Below are 12298 nucleotides of genomic sequence, written 5' to 3'. Positions count from 1 at the left end.
AGCTGCCGTTACCGTCTGTCGCAGGTGGCAGCCGCGGGCGGGGGGTGAGGCGAGAGGGGGACGTGGAGCCGCTGTCATGAGCTACTCAGGTGAGCGGCTGCCGGGGCCGGGCGCTCGGGGCGGGGGCCGGCTGGGTACAAGATGGCGGCTGCCCCCGTTTGTGAGGGGGTTCGGCGCTGCCCCTCCCCTGCTCTCCCGTCCCTCCCGGCGGCCTGCGGGGCCTGCTCCGAGCTCCCCCCTCCCCCTCGGCGCCCTGGGGCGGGCCTGGGTGTGGGCGAAGGGCTGCATGGCATGGCATGGGGGCTGGCACGGGCCCTGACCCCCTGCTGCATGGCACAGCATATGGGGCCTGCAGGGGGACTGGTATGGAGCCTGCTGGGGTGTTGGTGCTGACCCCACCCCCCTACTATATAGTGTGGGGCCTGGTGGGGCACTCACCCCGTCCCCCTACTGCACAGCATTACAGGGGGCCTGTTACTCCACACACACGTTATCGCCACCACCGAGTGTTATGGACCTTGGGGTGTGTATGTCTGGCACTGACACACACTACTATACATACATCATACACATTGTGTAGCACTGTGTGGGGAGAGCTGGCACTCAGCACTCCATACACACGCACACACCACACAACAGAATTGCCTGGGGCCTGCCAGGGGCAGGGGGGAATCTACCACTGGCACCCTTCACATACACCATGAACCATCCTGCATTACATGGGGTTTGGACATATGGGAAGATACACAAGGGAACAGACACACACCCGCACCATTGCACAGGCTCTGGGGGCATTTAATAACCAGGAGGCAGCATTGGCAGTACTATTCAGCCATACAAACATTGAATTGGCCTCTGGTGAGTGGGTATAATAACTAGAGGAGGAGCTGACTTGCTTTCCCCCCTTTATGCAGCATTGTATTGATGTGAGTATGTGTGTAATAAATAATAAGGGAGGGGAAAACCCTGCATTGGTAATATTCTCTGTCAGTTGTGAAGGTGGAATTGATTATACCCTTACCTTACTGTCACTGCATCGTCTTGGCAATGGTGGAAGAAATTTACACTGCTTCCTCGCATACACTCACCATTGCTTGATGGAATGGGGTATAATAAGGGTGGAGACGGTGATGGTGATATCTTCTTTCCCCCTCACACCATTGCATGGGCTTTGGGGGGCATGTAATAAGCAAGGAGAAGAAGTTGGCACCAATATCCCTGGCTGATGAGCTGGGGGGGCAATAAGCAGGGTAAAGCTGGCACAGATTTTTCCCTTCCCCCTGCATCTTTCAACTGATGAGCTCGAGAGAGAGAAATTGAGATTTATACCCAGCCAGGGTGACCAGGCACATGGGATTCTGCATATGAGAGGGGGCATCAGTCCCTGCTTCTCCTACCCTCTGTTGAAACAAAGGAAAGGGTAGTTCAAGATTGTGTAGTTGAAGTTGTCCTTTACAGAGTCTCAGGGCTTAGGCTGAGAGCCCTGAGTTTGTAGCTTTGCTGCTTTTTGCTATAGGTTTGAGATTTTTTTTCTTCCTCAGTGTGGTTGCAATTAATTGCCCTTATGTGCTGGGTTACATGTTTTGTATTAAATAAAATGAGAGAGGCAGGGAAGGTACTAACCTTAGTGATGTTGGGTCTGTAACAGAGAACTCAGATTCAATAATACTGTACTGCTAAAAGACTATAATCTAGTTATGAAATTTGCCTTATATACTCAATTGTATTGGGAATGTTCAAAATGTTACCTTCCAGTACAATATGTGCAATTTGGACAAATTAATATTATAATTGGGTTTGTAACTCCTGCATTGCTTGACAGTTTTGTGCCTAAATATAAGGGGTTTGTCACCACTTATCAAGGCGATCTCTCGCTTATCAAGACCCATACCTCAATTGTGCACTGCGATAGCTGGCCACCGGATTGCTCCCTTTCTTCCCCAAAGTGGCAGCCTGTTCAGTGCTGTGCATGTATAGCAATGATTCTCAACCTTAGTGTTATGGAACTGCTATCATTTTCTACAGACTCAAGGCTTAATGTAAAAACTGTTTCCATTTGTTATGGTTTTGAAGGACCTTCTGAATACAAATTTCTCCAGTTATTAGATTTATTGAATCTATCTCGTAGGGGAAAGTTGTACTTTGTTCATAACCTTTTTCCATAAGAATTTTTGCTTGATGTATTTTTAAATATGAAATGATTGAGTTCACATGCATTGACTGTAAAAACTGATTTCAGTCATTCATAACATAGCTAGAGGATCATAGAAATTGTTGCTTCTGTATGTCAAGCTCATAACATGCACCTCCAGCTCATTGTATCGCTCTTTCTCCCCCACGAGTTCCCTGAATGCCACCCACGCATCCCCCTCTATTTTAGTCTCTGCAACCCACCCTCAAACTGGGGGTTCTGTGTGTGTCCCTCTGGCTGCCCTCCCCTCTCCACCATGTGTGAAAGAACTTGCAAAAAGCAAACTGCTCACTCTTTTCATTGTTGAAACAGCACAAAAGGTTCTGGGATGTGGCATTATAGACTAAGTGGTTGGTTTGGGGGGTCATCAGTGAATAAAAGTTAAGAATCCCTATTAAGTAGTATGGTAAAGAGCTTTGATGTGGTGTATATTGGAAAGAACTATAGAATTTTTGCTTGTCTGTTATACAGTTGGTAGGGAAAGTCTTATTTTTGTGCTTCCAGGTAGAAATAGGGTAAAAGCGATGTGAAGTATGTAGCTCTCCTCAAAACAAGAATGCATTTTATATTGGTAGAGAGAGGTTTTCAGGATGTACTCCTTGACTGCAATCTTGTAGGCTGTTGCAAATATTAAGAGCTAATTAATTTGCACTTTACAAGAATCTAGTAAATGGTTGGACTACTAATAGATTCGAAACTTGGACAAAAAATATATTGCTGGATTTCTCAGTTTCCATTTTTGTGGAATTTGAAGCATTAATCTGAGATCTGTTTTAACCCTTGTATGGATTATAGGATTACTTCTTGAGGAGGAGGTGGGGGTCGCGATAGAACATAGTAATGACTCAATATACATATATTTTTATCATTGTTCACCTAGAAAACACATTTATATGGCGACAAGTATCAGAGGGGTAGCTGTGTTAGTCTGGATCTGTAAAAAGCGACTAAGAGTCCTGTGGCACCTTATAGACTAACAGACGTATTGGAGCATAAGCTTTCATGGGTGAATACCCACTTCATCAGATGCATGTAGTGGAAATTTCCAGAGGCAGGTATAAATATGCAGGCAAGAATCAGTCTAGAGATAACGAGGTTAGTTCAATCAGGGAGGATGAGGCCCTCTTCTAGCAGTTGAGGTGTGAACACCAAGGGAGGAGAAACTGCTTTTGTAATTGGCTAGCCATTCCCAGTCTTTGTTTAATCCTGAGCTAATGGTGTCAAATTTGCAAATGAACTGAAGTTCAGCAGTTTCTCTTTGAAGTCTGGTACTGAAGTTTGTTTGCTGCAGGATGGCTACCTTTAAATCTGTTATTGTGTGTCCAGGGAGGTTGAAGTGTTCTCCTCAGGTTTTTGTATATTGCCATTCCTAATATCTGACTTGTGTTCATTTATCCTTTTATGTAGGGGTAGGCAACCTATGGCATGTGTGCCAAAGGCGGCACACGAGCTGGTTTTCAGCGGCACTCACGCTGCCCGGGTCCTGGCCATCAGTCTGGGGGGCTCTGCATTTTAATTTAATTTTACTGCTTAAACATTTTTTAAAAACTTTATTTACTTTACATACAATAATAGTTTAGTTATATATTATAGACTTATAGAAAGAGACCTTCTAAAAACATTAAGATGTATTACTGGCACACAAAACCTTAAATCAGAGTGAATAAATGAAGACTCGGCAACCACTTCTGAAAGGTTGCCGTTCCCTGATGTAGGGATTGTCCAGTTTGGCCGATGTACATAGCAGTGATGGCACATGATGGCGTATATTACATTGGTGGACGTGCAGGTGAATGAACTGGTGATGTTGTGTCTGATCTGGTTAGGTCCTGTGATAGTGTCACTGGTGTAAATATGTGGGCAGAGTTGGCATCGAGGTTTGTTGCATGGATTGGTTCCTGAGTTAAAGTTACTATGGTGCGGTGTGTGGTTGCTGGTGAGAATGTGCTTAAGGTTGGCGGGTTGACTGTGGGTGAGGACTGGCCTGCCTCCCAAGGCCTGTGAAGGCGAGGGATCGTTGTCCAGGATGGGTTGTAGATCACTGATGATGCGTTGGAGAAGTTTTAGCTGAGGACTGTAGGTGATGGCCAGTTGGTTTCTTTCTTGGGCTTGTCTTGCAGCAGGAGGCTTCTGGGTACACGGCTGGCTCTGTTGATTTGTTTCCTTATTTCCTCGTGTGGGTATCGTAGTTTTGAGAATGCTTGGTGAAGATCTTATAGGTGTTGGTTTCTGTCTGAGGGGTTGGAGCAAATGCAGTTGTACCTCAGCACTTGGCTGTAGACGATGGATCGTGTGGTGTGTCCGGGATGGAAGCTGGAGGCATGAAGGTAAGCATAGCGGTTGGTGGGTTTTCGGTATAGGGTGGTGTTAACGTGACAGTCACTTATTTGTACCATGGTGTCTAGGAAGTTGACCTCCCGTGTAGATTGGTCCAGACTGAGGTTGATGGTGGGATGGAAGCTGTTGAAATCGTGGTGGAATTCTTCCAGAGTTTCCTTCCCATGGGTCCAGATGATGAAGATGCCATCAATGTAGCGTAGGTAGAGAAGGGGCGTGAGTGGACGAGAGCCGAGGAAGCGTTGTTCCAGGTCAGTCATAAAAATGTTGGCATATTGTGGGGCCATGCGGGTGCCCATAGCGGTGCCACTGGTCTGGAGGTATATATTGTCACCAAATTTGAATTGCAAAGTGGGTCAGGAGTATTATAAAGCACCCGATGAAAATTGCAACCATCTAACAAATACCAAGACAAACATAAGCCATGATCGTGAAAAGGAGGAGAAATGGTGGAAACCCGTACAGCATGGACAGCAGCTAAAAATATAGTGAGTGGGTAGAGGGAACCCTTATAAATTGGAAGCTAGACGCATAGGGACAAATTCAGACCTGATGCAAGCAAATATAGTTCCATTGGGTCAAGGGACTCTTAACAACGCTTAACCCTGCCACTTGTTTTCCAGTTACAAAAGACATGGACATTTTCTGAAATCTTCGTCCATATGACTCCTCTTCCCATCAAGAAGAGGCAAGATAAGAGGAATTGCAAGCAAAAACATAATGTACCACATTCTGATCTCGTTTACACTGGTGGTGTAACTCTGAAGTAACTGACTTCATTCAAGTCATTCCAGATTTACACTGAGATCAGAATCAAGCTCAATAGTTTGTTTTTTTAGACTCTGAAAAATGTGCTTTATTGCAGTCAGGTGACCCTCCGCTCTAAAATTGATATAAAAAGCTATTAAAATGTGGTTTTGTTTGTGTCTAATAAAGTGCATTACAATGCACATCTCGTTATACACTATATCAAAAAATATACATGTGGGATTTTCAAAAGTGCTCAATATTGGACTAACAGTTCCCCAGGATCAGAGTTAGGCCAATGCTGAATACTTAAAAAAATTACGCCCTATGTGTATATTTAGTCTAGAAGAGGGTCAAACTAAGAACCTGGATACGTGAACTCAAGCTGCTGCATGAGATATAGTGGTGGGGTGTAGGGAAAGGAAAGAGATAAGGTAGGTGTTTACTTCACTTTTGGGAGGTCACCATATTGTTTGTCCAGTTCAAGGACAGTTTTGGCCTCTTTGCTGATTCTTGCAACCAGGGTGTTCATTATGGTGCTGGCTTTTGTGCTGTGGACACCTGTCCTGTGAGGAATAAAACTCAGAACTACCAGTTCATTTCTAATCACAGGGTGGTTACTAAAATTATCCCAAACCCAGAGAGGGACAGAAACACAGCTTAATTTTTGTTATTGGCTAGTGATACATTCTGGTGAATGTTAGATTTGAACTGGCAACCTTTAGAGGTGAAAGGTTCCATCTCCTATCGCCAGTCTTCTGCGTTACTCAGTCCTCTGATACATCAGCATGTTTAAATAGCCATTGATTGCTTTGTACATTTTGGCCCATTAAATGTTAGCAGCCACCACGGTCATTAACGGCAGGAATATATTACCCCAACTCCACAGGCATTGGGCCAGATCCTCAGCTTGTGTAACTCAATGTCACCAATTTACACTAGTAGAGAACCTGGCCTATTATCCCTCTTATGGAAGAGAAAACTTGCAGTCAGCACATATTATATATAATAGCCTCAGTCTGTGTATAAAACTGCATGGACTCCAATAGGACGTGAAGTCTAGCATCATAAAGTTGTAACACAGGGTGGAATGCAGCTTGCTGAATTTTGTGGCTCTAACCTGAACTCATAGCTCTTGGGTTTCACCCCTCTCCAATAAAGATGAATTCACTAAAGAAACAGAGCTCCTAATTCAGCTGCTATCCTTCCCCTGGTGCTTCATGGCTCCTGACACACACAGAACCCTTTGCTGGGAATCCAGATTACATGGGCTGGCTGCAAGGCTAAGAGCCTGTTCATGCACTGCTCCCTGCAGTCCCACAGGGGAAATCAATCTTAGGTTTCACAACTGACTAAAGCATGAAACAGAAGCATGTCAGTCAGCCTCTGGCGGGGCTAGAAATGCAGCACTATTGTTGATGTAGGAGAATGCTAAAACTAGTCAGGAAACTTGTGTATTCTAGGTTCTAAGAGATGATAATGCCAGTTTTAAAGAGCCGTTGGCTCATTTAGCAGGTCCTCAAGGAAACCATTTTGAAGCACTTAGTGGCGAGGAAGGTGATCAGGAACAGTCAACATGGATTCACCAAGGGCAAGTCATGCCTGACCAACCTGATTGCCTTCTATGAAGAGATAACTGGCTCTGTGGATATGGGGAGAGCAGTGGATGTGATATACCTTGACTTTAGCAAAGCTTTTGGTATGGTCTCCCACAGTATTCTTGCCAGCAAGTTAAAGTGTGGATTGGATGAATGGACTATAAGGTGGATAGAAAGCTGGCTAGATTGTCGGGCTCAACAGGTAGTGATCAACAGCTCAGTGTCTAGTTGGCAGCAATATCAAGCAGAGTGCCCCAGGGGTCGGTCCTGGGGCCGGTTTTGTTCAGCATAAGAATGGCCCTAATGGTTCAGACCAAAGGTCCATCTAGCCCAGTATCCTGTCGTTCAACAGTGGCCAGTGCCAAGTGCCCCAGAGGGAATGAACAGAACAGGCAACCATGAAGTGATCCAGCCCCTGTTGCTCATTCCCAGCTTTTGGCAAACAGAGGCTAGGGACACCATCCCTGCCCATCCTGGCTAATAGCCATTGTTGGACCTATCCTCCATGAATTTATCTAGTTCTTTTTTGAACCCTGTTATGGTCTTGGCCTTCACAACATCCTCTGGCAAGAGTTCCACAGGCTGACTGTACGTTGTGTGAAGAAATACTTCCTTTTATTTGTGTTAAACCTGCTGACTATTAATGTGTTATGAGAAGTAGTAAACAACACTTATCTATTTTCTCTACACCAGTCATGATTTTATAGACCTCAATCATATCTTCCCTTAGCCGTCTCTTTTCTGAGCTGAAAAGTGCCAGTCTTATTAATCTCTCCTCAAATGAAAGCTGTTCCAAACCCCTAACCATCTTTGTTCCATACCCCTAACCATCTTTATTAATCTGGATAATGGGATGGATTGCACCCTCAGGAAGTTCTGAGAGTAGGGATAGGGACCTGAGTGACCTAGACAAATTGGAGGGTTGGGCCAAAAGAAATCTGAGTTTCAACAAGGACAAGTGCAGAGTCCTGCACTTTGAATGGAAGAATCCCATGCACTACTACAGGCTGAGGACCGACTGGGTAAGCAGCAGTTCTGCAGAAAAGGACCTGGGGATTACAGTGGATGAGAGTTCGATATGAGTCAGCAGTGTATCTTGTTGCCAAGAAGGCTAACGGCATATTGGGCTGCATTAGTATGAACATTGCCAGCAGATCGAGGGAAGTGATTATTCCCCTCTATTCGTTCATTTGAAAGGATTATTCCCCTCTGGTAAGGCCTCATCTGGAGTATTGTGTCCAGTTTTAGGGTCCCCACTACAGAAAGGATGTGGACAAATTGGAGAGAGTCCAGTGGAGGGCAACAAAAATGATCAGGGGGCTGGGGCACATGACTTATGAGGAGAGGCTGAGGGAACTGGTCTTGTTTAGTCTGCAGAAGAGAAGGGGGGGGGGATTTGATAGCAGCCTTCAACTACGTGAAGAGGGGTTCCAAAGAGGATGGAGCTCAGCTGTTCTCCGTGGTGGCAGATGACAGAACAAGGAGCAATGGTCTCAAGTTGCAGTGGGGGAGGTCTAGGTTGGATATTAGGAAACACTATTTCACGAGGAGGGTGGTGAAGCTCTGGAATGGGTTACCTAGGGAGATGGTGGAGGTTTTTAAGGCCCAGCTTGCCAAAGCCCTGGCTGGGATGATTTAGTTGGTGTTGGCCCTGCTTTGAGCAGGGGGTTGGACTAGATGAACTCCTGATGTCTCTTCCAATCCTAAGCTATGATTTAAGATAGAGGCAGTTCACAGCTTTTTTTGGTGACAAGTCCTGCTCCCTTCTCTGAAATAGACACTCTTCTTGTAGCAGATCCAGTGTAGTCCTACTCTGGGTCTGGATAGGAATTTGGGAGCCCACATAGGGGGATTCCAACCTATTGAATCTTGCAGAACCTAACCCAGCAGGGAGATTTCTGTGTACTAGAGATTTTGCAGTTGGGGTTCAGAAACTCTGGTTAAAATCAAGTGGTGTTGACTGTTTTGGCCATGGTTATCATTGCAGCTAATCCATATTCTGCACTGGTATGATGGCACCTATCAGACTTTAAGGTCAGAAGGGATCATTATGATCGTCTAGTTTGACCTGCACAACGCAGGCCACAGAATCTCTCCCACCCACTCCTATAACAAACCCCTAACCTATGTCTGAACTATTGAAGTCCTCAGATCATGGTTTAAAGACTTCAAGGTGCAGAGAATCCTCCAGCAAGTGACCTGTGCCCCACGCTGCAGGGGAAGATGAAAAAAAACCCAGGGCCTCTGCCAATCTGCCCTGGAGGAAAATACCTTCCCGAACCCAAATATGGCGATCAGCTAAACCCTGAGCATGTGGGCAAGATTCACCAGCCAGACACCCAGAAAAGAATTCTCTGTAGTAACTCAGATTCCACCCCATCTAACATCTCATCACAGGCCATTGGGCATATTTACTGCTAATAGTCAAAGATCAGTTAATTGCCAAAATTAGGCTATCCCATCATACCATCTCCTCCATAAACTTGTCAAGCTTAGTCTTGAAGCCAGATATGTCTTTTGCCCTCACTGCTCCCCTTGGAAAGTTGTTCCAGTACTTCACTCCTCTGGTTAGAAACCGTCGTCTAATTTCAAGTCTAAACTCCCTGATGGCCAGTTTATATCCATTTGTTCTTGTGTCCACATTGGTACTGAGCTTAAGTAATTCCTTTCCCTCCCTGGTATTTATCCCTCTGATATATTTATATAGAGAGCAATCCCCTCGGCCTTCTTTTGGTTAGGCTAAACAAGCCAAGCTCTTTGAGTCTCCTTTCGTAAGACAGCATTTCCATTCCTCGAATCATCCTAGTAGCCCTTCTCTGTACCTGTTCGAATTTGAATTCATCCTTCTTAAACATGGGAGACCAGAACTGCACACAGTATTCCAGATGAGGTGTCACCAGTGCCTTGTGTAAACGGTACTAACACTTCCTTATCTCTACTGGATATACCTCGCCTGATGCATCCCAAGACCACATTAGCTTTTTTTCACAGCTATATCACATTGACGGTTCATAGTCATCCTGTGATCAACCAATACTCCGAGCTCCTTCTCCTCTGTTACTTCCAACTGATGCGTCCCCAGTTTATAACAAAAATTCTTATTAATCCCTAAATGCATGATCTTGCACTTTTCACTATTAAATTTCATCCTGTTACTATTACTCCAGTTTACAAGGTCCTCCAGATCTTCCTGTATGATATTCCAGTCCTTCTCTGTATTGGCAATACCTCCCAGCTTTGTGTCATCTGCAAACTTTATTAGCACATTCACACTTTTTGTGCCAAGGTCAGTAATAAAAAGATTGGTCCCAAAACCGATCCCTAAGGAACTCCACTAGTAACCTCCCTCCAGCCTGACAGTTCACCTTTCAGTATGACCCGTTGTAGTCTCCCCTTTAACCAGTTCCTTATCCTCCTTTCAATTTTCATATTGATCCCCATCTTTTCCAGTTTAGCTAATAATTCCCTATGTGGAACCATTACTGAAATCGAGGCAAATTAGATCCACTGCATTTCCTTTGTCTAAAAAATGTTACTTTCTCAAAGAAGGCAATCAGGTTGGTTTGGCACGATCTACCTTTTGTAAAACCATGCTGTATTTTGTCCCAATTACCTTTGACCTCAATGTCCTTAACTACTTTCTCCTTCAAAACTTTTTCCAAGACCTTGCATACTACAGATGTCAAACTAACTGGCCTGTAGTTACCTGGGTCTCTTTTTTTCCCTTTCTTAAAGATAGTTCGTATGTTAGCAATTCTCCAGTCATACAGTACAACCCCTGAGTTTACTGATTCATTAAAAATTCTTGCTAATGGGCTAGCAATTTCATGTGCCAGTTCCTTTAATATTCTTGGATGAAGATTATCTGGGCCCCCTGATTTAGTCCCTTAAGATGTTTGAGTTTGGCTTCTACCTCGGATGTGGTAATATCTACCTCCATATCCTCATTCCCATTTGTCATCCTACCATTATCCCTAAGCTCCTCATTAAAGACTGAGGCAAAGTATTTGTTTAGATATTGGGCCATGCCTAGATTATCCTTAACCTCCACTCCATCCTCCGTGTATAGCGGTCCCATTTCTTCTTCTTTCTTTGTTTTCTTCTTATTTATATGGCTATAGAACCTTTTACTATTGATTTTAATTCCCTTTGCAAGGTCCAACTCTATATGGCTTTTGGCCTTTCTCACTTTATCCCTACACGTTCTGACCTCAATAAGGTAGCGTTCCTTGCTGATCCCTCCCATCTTCCACTCCTTGTAGGCTTTTTGCTTTTTCTTAATCATCTCTCTGAGATGCTTGGTCTAAAACTCTTGCTTATGAATTTTTTCCCCTTTTTTGGGATGCAGGCTTCTGATAGTTTCTGCAACTTTGACTTGAAGTAATTCCAAGCCTCCTCCTGCCTTTAGATACACAAGTTTTTCAGTCCAATCCACTTCCCTAACTAATTTCCTTAATTTTTTAAAGTTAGCCCTTTTGAAATCAAAAACCCTAGTCAGATCTATTTGGTTCATCCTTCCATTTAGTTTGAACTGAATTAGCTCATGATCGCTCAAACCAAGGTTGTCCCCTACAACCATTTCTTCTATGAGGTCCTCACTACTCACCAAAACCAAATCTAAAATTCCATCCCCTCTTGTTGGTTCAGCAACTACTTGGTGAAGGAATCCATCAGCTATCGCATCCAGGAAAATCTGAACCCTATTGTTTATTATTACTAGCACTTGTCCTCCAATCAATATCTGGGAATTTAAGTCTCCCATGATCACACAATTCCTATTAGTATTTACTTCATTAAAAACATTAGAGGTCTCTCTCTATATCCAGATCAGATCCTGGCGGTCTGTAGCACACCCCAAGCACTATCCCAGGGGAGGCTCTAATAGCTTTCTTCCCCAATATGATTTTTGCCCAGACAGACTCTGTCTTATCCATTCCATCCCTTCTTATTTCTTTACAGTCTACCTCATCATTGATATACAGTGCTACTCCACCACCTTTACCTTTATTTCTGTCTTTCCTAAACAGCACATACCCTTCAATACCTGTACTCTAGTCATGACTACTATTCCACCATGTTTCTGTTATCCCTATAATATCTGGTTTCACTTCCTGCATCAATAGCTATAGTTCCTCCATTTTGTTACCTAGGCTCCTCGCATTAATGTACAAACATCTTAATTTTTGATGTTTGGCTTCGCTCACATTCTTTACCAAAAAAAAAAAACCAGGAGTACTTGTGGCACCTTATGGACTAACAAATTTATTAGAGCATAAGCTTTCGTGGACTACAGCCCACTTCTTCGGATTCTTTACCAAATTAGGCATAGACACTCTACCACCAATATCACTTGTTAGACTGGTATCTACACTACCCTTCCTCCTGATGTCCAGTAAGTGACAAAAAAATTTGTACTGTAAACCAG

General features: G+C 44.1%; 1 protein-coding gene across 2 annotated transcripts in view; it reads left to right on the top strand.

Moving 5' to 3' along the window:
* Positions 1-12298, top strand: part of AKAP8L (A-kinase anchoring protein 8 like) — a 38776-nt gene continuing 26478 nt past the window's right edge. Inside the window, exon 1 of one of the 2 annotated variants that reach the window (XM_054012185.1) lies at positions 1-89. In XM_054012185.1, coding sequence (XP_053868160.1) covers positions 77-89 — 13 coding nt within the window. In that variant the 5' untranslated portion in view covers positions 1-76. The remainder of the gene's footprint in view (positions 90-12298) is intronic. The other variant, XM_054012184.1, reaches the window with a different exon arrangement.

This window comes from Malaclemys terrapin, chromosome 23, assembly GCF_027887155.1.
Source record: "Malaclemys terrapin pileata isolate rMalTer1 chromosome 23, rMalTer1.hap1, whole genome shotgun sequence".
Classification (NCBI taxonomy): domain Eukaryota; kingdom Metazoa; phylum Chordata; order Testudines; family Emydidae; genus Malaclemys; species Malaclemys terrapin.
The sequence above is the reverse complement of the archived record's forward strand: the minus strand, read 5'-3'. Positions and strand labels throughout refer to the sequence as shown.